Source organism: Chaetura pelagica, unplaced genomic scaffold (genome assembly GCF_000747805.2).
Source record: "Chaetura pelagica isolate M959 unplaced genomic scaffold, ChaPel_1.0 scaffold251, whole genome shotgun sequence".
In the NCBI taxonomy this organism is placed as follows: domain Eukaryota; kingdom Metazoa; phylum Chordata; class Aves; order Apodiformes; family Apodidae; genus Chaetura; species Chaetura pelagica.
Window position 1 is genome coordinate 694,866 of NW_009952271.1, and position 15,527 is coordinate 710,392.

At 45.4% G+C, this 15,527-nt stretch overlaps 1 protein-coding gene across 1 annotated transcript in view; it reads left to right on the forward strand.

Annotated features, from left to right (window-relative positions):
- Positions 1-14,980: 14,980 nt before the first annotated feature.
- The window catches only part of MINPP1 (multiple inositol-polyphosphate phosphatase 1), a 45,521-nt gene continuing 44,974 nt past the window's right edge, over positions 14,981-15,527 (forward strand). Inside the window, exon 1 of the mRNA XM_010007773.1 lies at positions 14,981-14,987. Coding sequence (XP_010006075.1) covers positions 14,981-14,987 — 7 coding nt within the window. The remainder of the gene's footprint in view (positions 14,988-15,527) is intronic.

The window sequence follows — 15,527 nt, forward strand, 5'->3', positions numbered from 1 at the left end:
GCCAGAGTGCTTTATCAATTAGTATTGAAAAAGTTGGAAGACCAAGAGCACATCACAACCACTACATAACAGTAAAAACGAAACTGACTTCAGCTTTCAGTATTTTTTTTACACCAGTGAGAAAAGTAGTTAACACCAAACATATTAAAAGCCAAAAACAGCTGGCTAACTTAAATGCAACTTAGAAAAGCATCTGCAGCACTTCCTGTGACAAAACCACGAAAAGCAGCAAGTCCCTAACTGCACTCCGCCTTTGAAAGCAGAGGAAGGCCAGAACAGCAGGTCTCTCATACACCAAGAGATATCTGAGCACTTCCAGCTTCCACAAGACCCCCCAAAATCTTTAAAAATTGAGATTTCTCTTCTTCTTTCTCCGAAGTCATTTGCTGCAGCAAGCTTCCAGTGTGTCAAATTAAAAGCGACACAGATTTTAGTCTTTGCTGCCAGTCAGTGTGAAGAACACCCTAGAAGGCAGAGCCACACTCCAGGATGACCTGGACAGGCTAGGGGAGTGGGTTAGCAAGAACCTGATGAAGTTCAGCGGGGAGAAATGTAAGGTCTTGTACCTGGGAACACGTGACCCCAGAGTGAAGTGCAGACTGGGATCCACACAGCTGGAGAGCAGCCCTGTGGAGAGGGACCTAGGGGTCTTGGTGGATAGCAGGCTCAAGATGAGTGCACAGTGAGCTGCAGGGCAAAGAAACCAACAGGATGCTGGGCTGCATCAACAAGGACATCACTAGAAGAGATCAGGAAGTCATCAGGAAGCACCTGCTCTACTTGGTGCTTGTCAGACCACACCTGGATTACTGCTTTCAGTTTTGGTCCCCATTCCACAAAAAGGATGGAACAGGCTGGAAAGGGTCCAGAGAAGGGCAGATGGTCAGAGAACTTGAGGGCCTGCCATGTGAGAAGAGGCTGAGAAAATTTGGTTTGTTCAGCCTTGAGAAGAGAAGGCTCAGGAGAGACCTTATAACCATGTTCCAGTATTTAAAGGGTGGCTACCAAGAAGCTGGAGACTCCCTGTTTACAAGGAGTCACATGGAAAAGACAAGGGGTCATGGGCACAAGTTGCTCTTGGGGAGATTCCAACTGGACATAAGAGGCAAATTTTTCCCCATGAGGACAGTCAGACATCGGAATAGTCTCCCAAGGGAAGTGATAGATTCCCCCCCATTGGACAATTTTAAGTCTCAGCCTGACACGGTGCTGGGCCATCTCATATAAACTACAGCAGTACCTAGACAGGCTGGATCAGATGATCCTTGTGGTCCCTTCCAATCTGGCATTCTATATTTCTATGATTCAATAGGCAAAGCTGCTTTGTACCATTGAATTTACATGTCAACACTAAAGTCAGCAAGGAAGTTGGGATATATAAGTGACCTTCAGCCTCCTTGTCTACTCAGATTCTTTGCTGAACACTTGTACAATGGCACAGCTACTCCCATTAATCCAATTAAGTCACTGGTTTACCACAGACAGACCAACCCACCTCTGCCAGTTCCCTATCAGGAATTTAAATTAGTGGCATAACAGTTCATCACCACCTCACCAAGAGCCCTTTCAAGTCACTGCAGAAGACAGCGGCATAAAAATAAATATATTCCCTTCGCTTTCAGAGACTTACAAGGGTTATGCTCACCTCAGAGAAACTGTAACAACCTTTTGCCTTCTTCAAACCCTCGCTTTCATTTTTTCATTTGGGGTCTGAATTCATTCCAGGCCAGAGACCGAACAAGCATTAGCTCCATCTCAGTCACCCAGTGAACTGTCTGCACCGCTCTGACCTTGAGAGACTTCACTGACCAAAGAAAGCCTCTCAGCAGAGTGCAAACAGGGGTGTGACAGTAATGAGTGCTGAAATCTGTCACGCCATCTCATCTCCCATTTCTCTGCACAACTCTGTGTATTTTTAGGTTGCTAACAGGAGGGAAAAAAAGGATGGGCACAAGCAGCACAGCTGAAAACAAGCTCTGAAACCCCAAGAACGAGACATTCCCATTTCACGTTTAGTTACACTAGCTACACCTTCAGCATTTTTGCAGACACTGTGGCAAGATTTATACTGTCACACTGATGTCACCTTCACATGTGGTTTCCCTGCAGTCACAAGCTGCTTACAAAGAGCCTGTCATCATCCTTGAGAAGTAGATCAAATGCTGCTTTTGTGCCTCTTGCTTAATAGGGAAAAAACACTTGAACAAGCTGGGTCAGGTGTGGGACAGAAAGATACCGTGGAGATGGAGCAGTAAAGAAACTTCTGCTACAAGAATTTAGAAGTTAGTGAAGCTCTTTTATAACAGCAAGTTATGTGAACCAAAGGCAGCAAAAAAACTTGGCTCTGGGGAGAATCCAAGGGTCAGGAAGAAAAGGTTCAGAAGCATGCAACATGGAGCAGATCTGGTTCTTGCTCATGCAAGTTTATATTCATGGACAAAGGGACCTTCAGAAGTTATCTGCTCTCTTCTTACATATGATGCTTCCCTACAGCTAAAGAAAAGAAAGAAAGCTGGCCAAAAAAGAAGAAAACTGGCCAACCTCAAAGCACACCTTTTCCTGAAGCAGCTACTCTTGATAGAGCTTATTGTAACCTCAGACAACTAGAAACAATGGGATGAATGTCCAGAAGTACAAGCAGAGCCTTTGACAACCTGGAGATCTGCTTCAGTTCCTTCCTCACAGCAAGACTTTTTCTTGTTTAAACTTACCAAACACATCTCACAAATCTCTCATAATCACTTCAAGTCAGGGGTTAAGTGGAGCTGAAGTGAGACAGCATATCAACTTCAAACTGAAATTCCATGTTCCTTTTTGGTAATGCTGTTGGTGCCATAGTTATGTTATCAATGGGAAGTAGGAGGAAGCTGGAAGGCAGATTGTTCAGCAGAGCAGCATGATGCAGGTAATGGCACAGTAATTCAATACATTCTTGCCCTATGGGAGTATTAAATTCCACTGCTGGGTCTGTGGAGGAGCCCTGCTCCCAAGATTCCCACATCATGCCTGTTTCTTGGGTCTCCAGAGGCCAAGTGAGCAGAGGCTCTGCTTCCAGTGTGCTGAAAGTGGCTTACTGCCTGGTGGCTGTGAACCTCAGCAGCAGCCCTGCTGACCTCAAACCCCCGGGGAGGCTTCGCCATCATCTGCCACAACCAAATTCAGCAGAAACCTCTGTCTCCTGAGACACTGACTCGAGTCTCCTATGAGTAGATATTTATTCTTTTGTTGCAGTGGCCAGAAGAGAGACCTGCAGACACGCACACCGAGGGCAATGGCTTCAAGCTGGATTTGCACTTGACTAATTCACTGGAAGTAAAAAACAATGTTACCGGATGATACCTGTGAGAATGATACTGGTGGCTTAATCAGTCTACAAAGCAGTGTATGAGAGTGGCTGATGGGCAACGATTACTGTGTTAAAAATCAATGCATCCCTGCCCTGATGCAAATGAACCTAAATCTAAACAAGAGCTTTTAAAGTGGGTTTAACACACACATTACCAGGTGGCAGATGATTTGCTAAGGGGCATCGCTGTTGGAGGGCAGCACAACTTGTCTATAAATAAAGGAACTCTAGTTAACTTCTAACAAAGTAAGTACAGCTGAGCCCTAAGGGAGCAAAACATAATGAAATAAAAATTTGAAACCTCCAGACACAAAAGTTATGCCAGTTTTCAAAAGTTCCTATAGTTGGCAGCAGAAATTTCTTTCAAAGTTTTCTACTCTCTTTATTGACTTAAAAGCCACCAACTTGGAAAAGGAATTTTCTGAACCACATCTCCCCCACCCCCACCAGGCTACAGTACTTGTTTTTTAATCTTGTTTCTTCTGGGCATTGAAAAGCATTGTGCACTGCTGCAACAACCCCCCCTAAGCAATTAAACAAATGCTCAGAGATGGGTACCTCCCAGGCTGTGGCAAAGCCATGACTGGTATTCATTTAGAAACTCCTTGTTAAAAAGCTACAGTTTCAGAGTCCGCTGTCGAGCACTCTGTTTGCTAAGCCTCTGCCTCCAAGGCAGCACAAAGCCCTTCAGGACAAGCACATTTTAGTATGTCAGCCAGAGTTGTGTTCCCCTCTCCTGACAGTTTCTGTGGTAAACTTTGATACCACATCCAGTTACCAACTGTGGTTTTTGAAAGACGAGCAAGTTCCCTGAAGAAACTAAAATACTGGATTGGAGAGGGAGGGGGGAATTCCCTGCTGTGGTCCGCTCCTTGTTCCATTTACTCACAGCAAGGAGCCTGAAAGCTGCATCTGCACAGATAAAAATGATTAGTATCTTCCAAACAAGTTTGACAAGGAAAATATAACTCCGACTTTGGCACTACTTCCCTTTCTGAGAAGCCATCTCATATAATGGAGACTCACAACTCCAGTTTTCCATTAGCTTTACAAATGCCTAACAGCCTTTTCCAGTTTTAACAGTTCATCAAATTATTTATGGAAACTGTAAAAACATTAAATTGGCAAGAAGGAGAAAAACCGAGCTCCAACAATGTATTTGCGAATTTAACTTAAGCAGAACAACATATTTTCCCTGAAAAAATAATGAAAAAGAGGGAAGAAACATGAGCTACATATTGCTCAAAAGGGAAAAACGTTGCTGGGAGCAAGGAGTTAGGAGAAAGGACCTTCTCCCACCTGCACAGAAGACCCCAGGATGCCTTGGAGACAACAGAAACATAACACCAAAAAGAGTCTTGGTACCACAAAAACATGGAAATCAGGACATTAAACAAACCCATTTGAAAACGGGTTTTTTTTTTCCCCACTCATTTCTGTTCAGCTGACATGAACCCACCAGTCCTGCTTTGCAGGATTTGTTTTTGGAGTTTCTCGCTTTCAGCTCCCATCATAAGCAAGAAATTTATGCCCTTGCAGCAAACGGGTCCTTCGAACTATCACTTGTACAACACATTCCACTTTTCAGCAAAAGAACCATTTAAACCGCAGACCTGTCTCGCCTCAGATCTGGCAAAAGCACGGGTTTTAGATCCACCTCCCCCACAACCACGGGCCCCCAAACTAGACACACCTCAGAGTCAGGAGCAGGAATCTGTTCCAGCCGTCTAAAAAGCCACCTGCAAAGTCTTAGGGCTCGCCAAGCAACTGCTAAAATCGCTGGAATGGGACCATCCCCTCCTCCGCAGGGAGGGAGGGAGGGGAGGCGGCCAGGAATTGCAGCCAGCCCTCCCTGCCCTGCCCTCGGGGGATGCTCAGCCCTGATTCCAGCCTCAACTCCACGTTTGCTGGGAAAAGCAGATCTCCTTGAGACCCAACAATCAGGATCCTGCTTGGACTTCTGAATGGAAACGTGCAGGTTGATCTCATGCAGAGCCAGCACGACACAGCGGCACGGATGCCCTGGGTGGGAGCACAACCGAGATTCCTGCCCGTGCTAGGTTGGTTCTGGCTCGTGGCAGACAGCTTGGTGAAAATGCAAACGTGCAACAAGGAGGATGGGGATCCTCCCTCCTCTCCCGTGCAGCTCTGCACGCTTTCATCAGAAGCCCCAAATACAGCACAGGGTCCTCAGCAGCAAGGTGGGGCTCAGTGATACCTATGCCATGTGCTCCAGGTGGGGCCGAGACTCACCCTTTCCAAGCAGCAGCCAAAGCTCTCTCCTTCCACACCACCAGATGCTCCTCATCTGAGGCTGCCTTGCACCCTGCTGCTGTCCCTGCTCCTTCTGATGATAAGAGCTGGAGAGATCTGGTTTGTTTCATCCCCTCTACCCTTCAGGTAATAACCACCTCTCAAGATGCCTATAAGCCCAAGGTGGGTGGCAGCAGAGGTCTCAGAGGACATGACAGGGCCTTGAAAAGGTGAGGATGGATACAAGGAGGTGTAAGACGGAGTAATGGTGAGAAGGCCAGACCAGGACTGCTCTAAGAGGTGATCTGAAACTGTATGATTTTGGCTGTACTTCTGAGCCTTATGCTCCACTGACTCTGATTACAAGAAGTACTACAACTGATAGGTTTAATTTGGAAATACTTGCAAAGTCATGCTGAGAATACTTGTATTGAATGCTGTGCTCAAACCCGTGTTGCTTTACTGCACGAATACTGTATATCAATACTTATACTTCAAGAATAAGTAAGTATGCAGCTTTTTAAGTATTTAAGAAAGTCTCCAGGTGAGGGAACTGCTCTCCTCCTCCCTGCAGTTAACGTTAACACTTGTCTCAGCCACTGGAGGGACAGTGCTGCCCCCACCCTGCCAATGTAAATCACAGCAACAAAAATACCAATTAAAAAGAGGTACTTTGTCCAAAACGACCTAACATGCCCTGTACAAGAATCTGTGTTCTAACAGGCTGACTCGAGACTTTCCTGTCAAAAAAAAAAAAAAGTACAGCACCAAAAAAAAAAGTATATAGCAAGTCACTTCACATACATGATCACAGAGCAATTCACCCCTGCTTTATCAAAAAGAAAATGTTTTTAAAACAGTCCTCGAAAGGAAACAAGTCCTTAAAACCAGAAGAGGATAATATTGCCTCCAGAGAAGCCAATGAAGAGACCTTTCCTCTTTGTATTTAACTCTTCCCCCATTTTCTAAATCTATAAATAAAGATCAGCATGTTCATCTCTTTAAACACCTCTGACACCTCACTTTGCAGTGTCTGTGGAAACAGACCTTTCCTTCTCACTAGATGAAGTTTGTGTTACCTCTTTTAGTGACAATTAGCAACATTAAGAGCAAAGGCAAAAGGATGCAAAAACTATACACAACTGCATGTACAAATTCCTTGTGTCTAAGAGCTCTGACTCTAAATTTCAAGCCAATTTAATACTTTTTGTGTTTGTCTATAATAAACACCAAAGACAAACATACATTCACACACACTTTACCTAAAATACTAAAAACTGGATTTATAAGCAATGAAATCCATTCCTAACTACTCAAGGCTGCTACAGCAACAACGTAGAGGTATCAATGTCTCAATTGTCCCATATTAATATCTGGCACCACAAATATCCCAGTGGCATCTGGCCTGTGCCCTGTCCCAATTGCTCCTCTGCTTCCCCCTTGTTGTCACATCCTTTTCCAGGCTTTTCCCTCCATGGCAGCTCCATCTGTCCCAACTCCTTCTGCTGGCAAGAGAATGAAGTGCTCCACTAGCCCCTCACTGTCTCCAGCACCAGAACAGGGAGGCTGTGCAGTTTCTCATCCCAGAGGGAAAAGACCTTGCAGTCCCACACCATGCTGCACTGGAGCCCTGCTCCAGCACCCCAAAACACTTGGATGAGCAGTAAGACACTGGCCCAGCTAACAGACTAAAACAGGCCTGCTGCTCAGGGACAAATGAAAGCCCCCCTGGCATTGGCTCACGACAGCAGCCTAGACAAACTATAGATTAATCTTCCTTGAAATCAGGTAAACAAACTCAAACATGGCTTGGATTTTCGAAATTATCAAGCTGTTTCATGCTATGATGAGCTTTGCACACCCAGCATACTCTTCATAATTTTTGCAAGGTTTATGCCGGAAACATGATCAGATTATTCTCCAATATGCAAATAAACACAAGTAATTAATTTAGTGTGCAGGCTGAATTTCAACATGCAGCTGCTACGGTGGAACCGCTTGAAGGAACACAGCAATTCCCTGCGACTTTTAGTATACAGTCTGCTTTCAGGCTACCACCATGAAAAGAGCAAAAAGAAAGTCCTGACCATAGACACAAGATTCCCAGAACGTTAATAAATCAAATCTAAAACCATGAAGCTGGCAGACACTATTGTAGAGTGGGCAATTACTGTGGAGTGGACAATTATTTTGAGTATTTGCTCACATCCAACTACAAATGGACAGTATTAAAACACTATTACCAGTGAGAGAGGGATTACAAAGTTAATGCAAAAAATCTAGTTTTAACTTTTTAAGCACTTTGCGTGATATTAGCAAAGAAGTAGGTCTAATGGGAAGAATCATAAAATATTTTCACAGATTGGCAGCCACTCAATAAAATGGCCAAGGAAAGTTCCCTGTCGGCAGCTATAAAATGATGCTGGTCAATTCACTTGTGCTGTGATGAGCTGAGAGTTAAGCAGCACCATTCAGAAGTTCAGATCCTGAAGAAGTAAATTGTAGTTCATTAAACACATCAGCTCAGCTGGACAGACATAGAAAAGCAAACACCTAACAGTCTTTCCTACCACATAAATCCAGTGCATCTGTATCTTAAATACCACCCATATCTCAGGTTCTTCTCTCTTCTCCACTCCCACCCCACCTTGGCACTGAGAAACACTGAGTGAAGCTGGCAGGACAGACTGTCCATAGGCACCGGGTGGCAACCCACCACCCCAAAGCCCACATTAGGTTCATACAGCAACACACCTCCTGCCTTGGAGAGCTCTAAAACTCAACTGGACCCTGGAGAAACCTAATGTACTTCTGAGGTTAGACTTGCTCTGAGCAGGAGGTTTGGCTAGAGACTCCCACAGATCCCTTCCAACATAAACCTCTCTGTGATTATCAACTCCATCTTACACTTACTGAGCTCTGTCATTCTCTGTCAAAAACATTGTAGATGCTTTGAGACAAGACACGTGGCTATGTGGGTCTGTCTTCTCAGCACAGATACTCATTTTCTCACAAGAGTTCCCAAAGAAATTCTGAGCAGAATGCAAATAATCCACTCCTGATGAACATGCTTCAGGCCCCGTTTTGTTTTGGTTTTTTTTTAAATGTCCTTTGAGAAAGCATCTATTTACATTTAGAAAGGGAGAAAACTGAAATAGGAAACTGCACATGGACAAAAACAAAGGCAATATCTGACAAGTCATTTTGTTAATTTGGGGATAATTGCTCATTACTGCAAAATAAGGCTTTTGCACTGTTTCACAAAGAGTAGATTAGAAATCCTAGCCCATTACTAAGCATTGGTTTTGACAAGTGTGAGCTTCTCCTAACGCTGCGAGTCTTCATTAAATCAAGTTGCCATTAAATGCATGTCCAGGCATGCCAAAAGTACCGGTGGAAACAGAATAACATCTTCTGTCAAGTCATCTAGTAGGAATCTTCACACTGTTGCATTTGCCTTTTTGTGTCCATTCTTACTTTGTTCACAGTGCTGCTTTGAACACCCCCTATGGTCACATCACCTCTGCACAGCACCCTGTCCCCCAAACAGCCACCTTCAGCATTTTGAGAAGAACAAGGAAGCTCCTCTTCCTTCCCCTTAAGTCCTGTTCACTCAACTATAGGCTGAGACCACTGGGGTTGTTCACAATGAGCAACTCTGAAGAAGGCACTCTTTGCATGGGGAGGAAGTGACTAATACAGCCTGGGTAGAGAATGGATTGAGAGCAACCCTGAGGAAAAGGACTTGGGAGTGATTGTGGATGATAAGCTCAACATGACACCCAGCACCACGTGCTGGAGTTCAGAAACCACCCGTGTCCTGGGCTGCATCTCCAGCAGTGTGACCAGCAGGGCCAGGGAGGGGATTGTCCCCCTCTACTCCTCTCCTGTGAGGACAGGTTGGGAGAGTTGGGGTGTTCAGCCTGGAGAAGATAAGGCTTCAGGGAGACCTTAGAGCACTTTCCAGTGCCTGAAGGGGCTCCAGGAAAGCTGGGAAGGGGCTTGGGACAAGGGCAGGAGTGAGAGGACAAGGTGGGATAGATAAAAACTGGAAGAGGGAACGTTTAGATGAGACATCAGGAAGAAATTCTTCACTCTGAGGGGGGTGAAACACTGGAACAGGCTGCCCAGAGAAACTGTGGCTGCCCCATCCCTGGCAGTGTTGAAGGGCAGGTTGGATGGGGCTTGGAGCAACCTGGTCTGGTGGGAGGTGTCCCTGCCCATGCAGAGGGTTGGAACTGTATGGTCTTTAAGGTCCCTTCCAACCCAAACCATTTTATGATTCTATAAACTACTAAGACTAAAAATGTATTCCCTAAACACTCAAAATCCACAGGCCATTGGCACTTCATACTCTGCACATTCTGTCAGCAGCACAGCTCACCCTGTGCTCCCCAACTCATCTGCCAGCGCTGGATTTTCACTCCCACTTAAATCACGCAGACCCTGAGCCCTGATGCACCATCACTAGCCAAGCTGGCTAACAGCTCCTGCCCTGAAAGTGGCCACTCTGGAATTACTTCATCAGTGAACAACATGTGCCCTGGGAACCATAAGCCACTGGCAGAGCCAAGCAGGTACTTTTGCAGCAATCACCCTCAAGGCACTCTCAAGGTCTTTTTCATCATCGTAACAGCAGGAGTCATTTTTTAAACCTTTCAAATAGTTTTAAATTAACTTCTCTAACAAAGTTTGCCAGAGCAATATAATCTGACTGCATAAAACTATGGAGAGGAGCAGGGACACAATGGAGACAAAGCAGAGACGTTAGAGCAGAAGAGGAACTATAGCTCCATTTAGATGGAGCTGGTTCATTAGTATGTAGATTCAAAGCCGTTCCGGAGCAGTTATGGAAGTGTTTCCCAAGCCCTCCTAGCAAGCAAAAATCCATCCTGTGCACAAATAGGGCTTTTATAGCTTGGCACAGTGCTCAACTCTGGAGTAACATTTTTCAGTGCCTGGTAAATTTTTACTTGAAAATGGCTGGAGAGCTCATGCCAGAAGCCCATATGACATGCCAGCTCGGTGGCAGAAGGTCAAAGCCTGGTATCAAGAGATTTTATGGAAGTGTTTCAAGACAAACTTCTTAAAAGCACTGAGCTATCTAGAGAGGCACAGATTCATACTGCTAGGAAAGCCTAGTAATCATCTTGATGACTCCTTTTCCAATCAAGGGGAATATGCTTAACACTCTATCTTGTGAAAAGCACAGCAGCAGGGTCTCCCGCAGCTGGTGAGAGTTGCTCCTGTGCCTATTTAGCCCTTAGTTATTTTGCCGAAACTAAGAGTAAAAAAGTGTTAAATGCCAGAGTTTTTGTTTAGATTCTTCTTTAAAAAAAAAACAACCAAACAAAAAAAAAAACTAAACCAACACACAAAACCAAACAAAAAACCTCAAAATAGCAAACCCTGAGGTGCAAAAGGTAGGAACAACATATATAGACACAACAGAAGTCAGATCCACCAACAACTGAAGAAAGCACAGTAGAGTTTAAAGACCAACCGCCCAAATTATTCCCTTTCTCCATTAATATCTAAAACTATGGCTGCAGGAGAAAGTTAATTTGAAGTGCAAGAAAGGCTCAATATTCTCAATTTTTACAGAAGTGCTTAAGGTTAAGCTAGAGTCAACAATGACCCTGAACAGGCGTCAAGCACAAAGACTTTCAAGATAGTGGATTTTATCAGCTGTTACCACATCATAAAGAGATAGTAAAGCCCCATCAAAATCTGATCAGTCTGCTCACGGTGGCCCCTTGCAACCACACAAATGCACTATTAGATCTACTTACAAGAGCAAACTTGCAGACACGCACTCTCTCATTAAAGCATTTCAGTTGCCTGGATCTGCCATTTTAACGAATTCAAGCATAAGACTTCAAATTCAATTAGCACAGATCTCCGTGCTCCCAATATGAAATCTGCAATTGACATTTAATGGCATTCAACACAGAGGAAGCTAAGCTAATGCACTAATGGACCAGCAAGAAATATTGCAAGACACTCCAAAATGCAATGCTCTTTTTTAGTCAAGGGAATTAACAGCGTAGGTTGCAGTGGCCAGGAAGAGATGACAGCTATTCAAAATCCTCCTGAAACCAGGGCTGCAAAAGCTCTCCTCTCCAGACACACCACACAGCTTATCTGCAAAGAAGAAAAGCAGTTGCTTTGTACAGTAAGATCTCCTTTCAAACTGCTGAGGCTTGGGAGCAACCTACCTCATGTAAGGCTGTTTCAGCTCTTCAGTCAGGAATTACAACCTGTCCTCCCATTTTTACTCCCTTTTCCTCCTGTCTCTTTTTCTGATGAGGGCTTAGGCAACACAGCCCCGCTCCCCAGGCCCACACCAGCTGATATGGGAGAGCTACATTTTCCAAGCCCTGTCCCAGCTGGCTGATAAGGATGCAACGTTGTGCACTCCAAGAAGGAATTCTGCTGTCCTGCCTCCCCACTGCACACCCATGCCTCACCCAGCTCGGTAAGAAAGCTGCCAGGTCTCCCACAGCACTGCTTCCTGCCTTACAAACCCAAAGCTCTGAGTCCAGGCATTCCTTTAGGCCTTTTTGCCAAGTGGCAACATGGTTTGCCTTCACTCCAGTTAAATAAAGCAAGAGACTTCCAAAGAGTTTGGAAATCTGGGAGACAGAAGGCAGAACACACTGAAAGAGGAAAAATACCTTTAGAGTCACGGTTAAGCAGAGGGAGATTTATTTTGCTTGTTTAAGCAAATTAACACAAGCAAAACCTACCGTTAGTGAAGATACTTTCAAGATAAAGATCTATTAGTGCTTTCTTTGAGTACAGATGTGCAATCGGACACCAAAGCAGCCCTGCACAAGCTGATAAGGAAGCATTAATAGGACACTGTTCTGCTCCACACAATTCTCACTGCTCCCATTTGGATGAGTGAGCTGTAAAGCCCAGCAACAACTACATTTTAAAAGCTGCTTTTCTTTAAAAGGCACCTTAAAGTCTCCTAAATGAGATTTCCTTTTCTCTTGCTCAAGACCCATCAGAACAAAGCTTGGATGGTACTTCAAGGATTCTTCCCCTACCCCCTCAACTATATGAACTTATTTGATAAGACCAGAAAAAATAGGGGCAAACATTTTAAAGATGTCTAAAGATTCACTTACATTCATGAATTATACACAGCACAGGGAAACCAGTTACACTTCATAGCTGCTTATTAGGATAGATGATATTCTTATTAACAAAAATTATTAGGGTGATGATGCTCTTATTAACAAAAATCAAGCCCAAGTAACCTGCACCAAGCACTGCCTCTGCTAAGGTAGATTTTCAAAGGCATAACATATATTTGGGATGAAAACACCACAAAAAAAGCAAGTAGGTTTTGTGCTTTCTTCAGTCTTCTGCATTTCCCCCAGCTTTTTTTTAGGGGGCAGAGGATTTATAATTATTAGCTTGAATGATGTTGCACATTTTGGGAATTCCAGCTGTGTTACAAGCCAGACTTTCCAATCCACAGCACAGGACTAGTGCAGAACATCAGCCTTTGGAGGGCTGCCTGCCACTGTGCTGGCGTCCTGGGTGCAAAAAGTCTCCAGTGACACCAAAATCCTTTGGAAAATTCTGACAGTACATGCAACCTCAGCTCCTGACCCTCAGGTAAAAAACACCCTCACAAAACCCAGTGATTTGAGCTCATTTTGAGTTCAGCTCTACTTCAGAGTGTTGTGGGTTTTTTCACATCCAGTTGTTTCTGATGAGTTGCAATTGAAAAATGGCTGAAATAGCATTCAGGTGCTCCGCTTTATTTCAACTTAGAACAGTTTGGATCTACCTTGCTGGGAAGCCCGAGAAACCCTCCTTGCAGCAACACGTAACTCTAGGAATCACACCATAAGAGAAGGATCTCACGTCACACTCAACAAAACCAGGGTTCACAGCCACATACAAGCCCAGATTTTGGTGGTGCTATACAGATTTATTTTTTTTTTTTTCTTTTTCACTCCAAGCAGGCCTTTCCTGACACTTTGGAGAACAAGGGCTTGGATTATTTTTCTCTGAGCATTTTTTACAGGATGTCCTGTTGTCCCAGATAAAAACCCTTTAATTCATCCTTAATTCATTCCTTACAGCCAGACTGAAATTGCTATTAAATCTAAGTCCCAGGCCACCCATATTTAGCACAGCAATTAACCAACACTGAACAACACAGAGAAGCAGCAATCAGAAAATGCGAAGACATTTTAAGCTGCCATTACCACTAGTGCATGGGTTTTTCCTCCACAAGTTTAGCTCAAGAGAACTCAATAATTATTTAATTAAAAGCAGCACCTGCTCAAGCTTGACAAACATTGAAACAATGACATACATGGGGGACAGGTACACAAAGGTGCCATTAACTAAGCCACTGCTTTTTAAGGATACTGTTAACTCTGAGTAGTAGTTAATTGGCATTCATTAATACCCCTAAGTGCTGAAAAACATCTGCATATTTTGACTGATTAAATTCAGAAGTGTGGCAAGTTTTCACTAAAGGCTAATTAAACACATGGGGAGCCACGTTGCCTCTAGATTGATACGTAAAATGACAAAAGAAACATGGTAAACCATTTGAGAATCACGAACCCAACCAGGTCAAGACCAGAGCTTCCTCTGATTTGAATTGTAAGGCATCATGTCTGTATTTTATACTGGTTCACCAACAGGCATGGAAGCCAACAAGGGAACAGGCATGGAAGCCAACAAGGGAACAGGCATGGAAGCCAACAAGGGAACAGGCATGGAAGCCAACAAGGGAACAGGCATGGAAGCCAACAAGGGAACAGGCATGGAAGCCAACAAGGGAACAGGCATGGAAGCCAACAAGGGAACAGGCATGGAAGCCAACATTTTCATCCATGCAGAGCTGAAGAGGCAGAAGGGAGTCTGAAGGAACTGCTACAGAACCTGTTGTCACACCACGCTGCTCTCATCCTGTTTCCAGCCCTGCTCACAGGGCTGCCTGCATCAGCAAACTTCATCAGCACCATGTCAATATGGCACAGCTCCCATTTTTTTTTACAGTACTCTTTCCTTTTCTCTTGCCATCCTTGCCTTGCATATTTACAGCACCTGAAGGCACCGAGACCTCCTTTAATGACAGAATAAATTAGAAACCTTGATCAAAATAGGGCCTCCAAGCAGGAGCACAGTAAAAAAGACGGCCACACGCATCACACACCCCCCAAAATTCCAAATCATCCAGCCTGTCAATCAGCAAACAATTCCACAAGCAACCAGGGAGCCCACCTGCCTGCCAGGGGGATGGGGAGGCCTCTCCTCACCCCCACGTCCTGGTCACCAAGCCAATCCAAGAGCCAGGCAGGTGGCACAGGATGAGATGGATCCTCTGGATGAGCCTCCGGGTCCATGAAGGGTGGGAAAACAGCCTGGCTTCCCACACAACGTGCCCAGGGAATGGTGGGCAACCCCCTGGGCTGGGGGGGTCCCCAAGCAGGGACCGGGCTGTGGCCACGGGGCCACCAAGAGGGAACCACACTCCCCCAGAGCCTCTGGAACACGGGGGAGCCGGACCCTCCGTGTGAGGCAACCCTGGAAAGGGGGGCAACAGGCCTGACCCTGCAGCTGGGCTGAGGGAAACAGAGCCCCCCCCCCACCCCTCCCTGGGCCCGGGGCCTGCAGCCCCGAGCTGAGGGGCTCCCCGGTTGGGGGGCCCGGGGTTAAGGGGCCCAGGGGAGCCTCCCTGGTCCCCCCCCGGTGCTGAAGGGCCCATGTACCTCCGAGCTGAGGGACCCAGAGCCCCCCAGAGCGACTGACGGCACCGGAGCCTTCACCGGAGTCCTCAGAGCGGGCCAGGACGCTTCTTAACGCATCCCCCGGGGGCTGCGGGGGCCGAGACTCCGAAGCAGCAGCAGCAGCACGGAGCCCCGCTCGGCCCCTCTCCCGGCTCCACGGT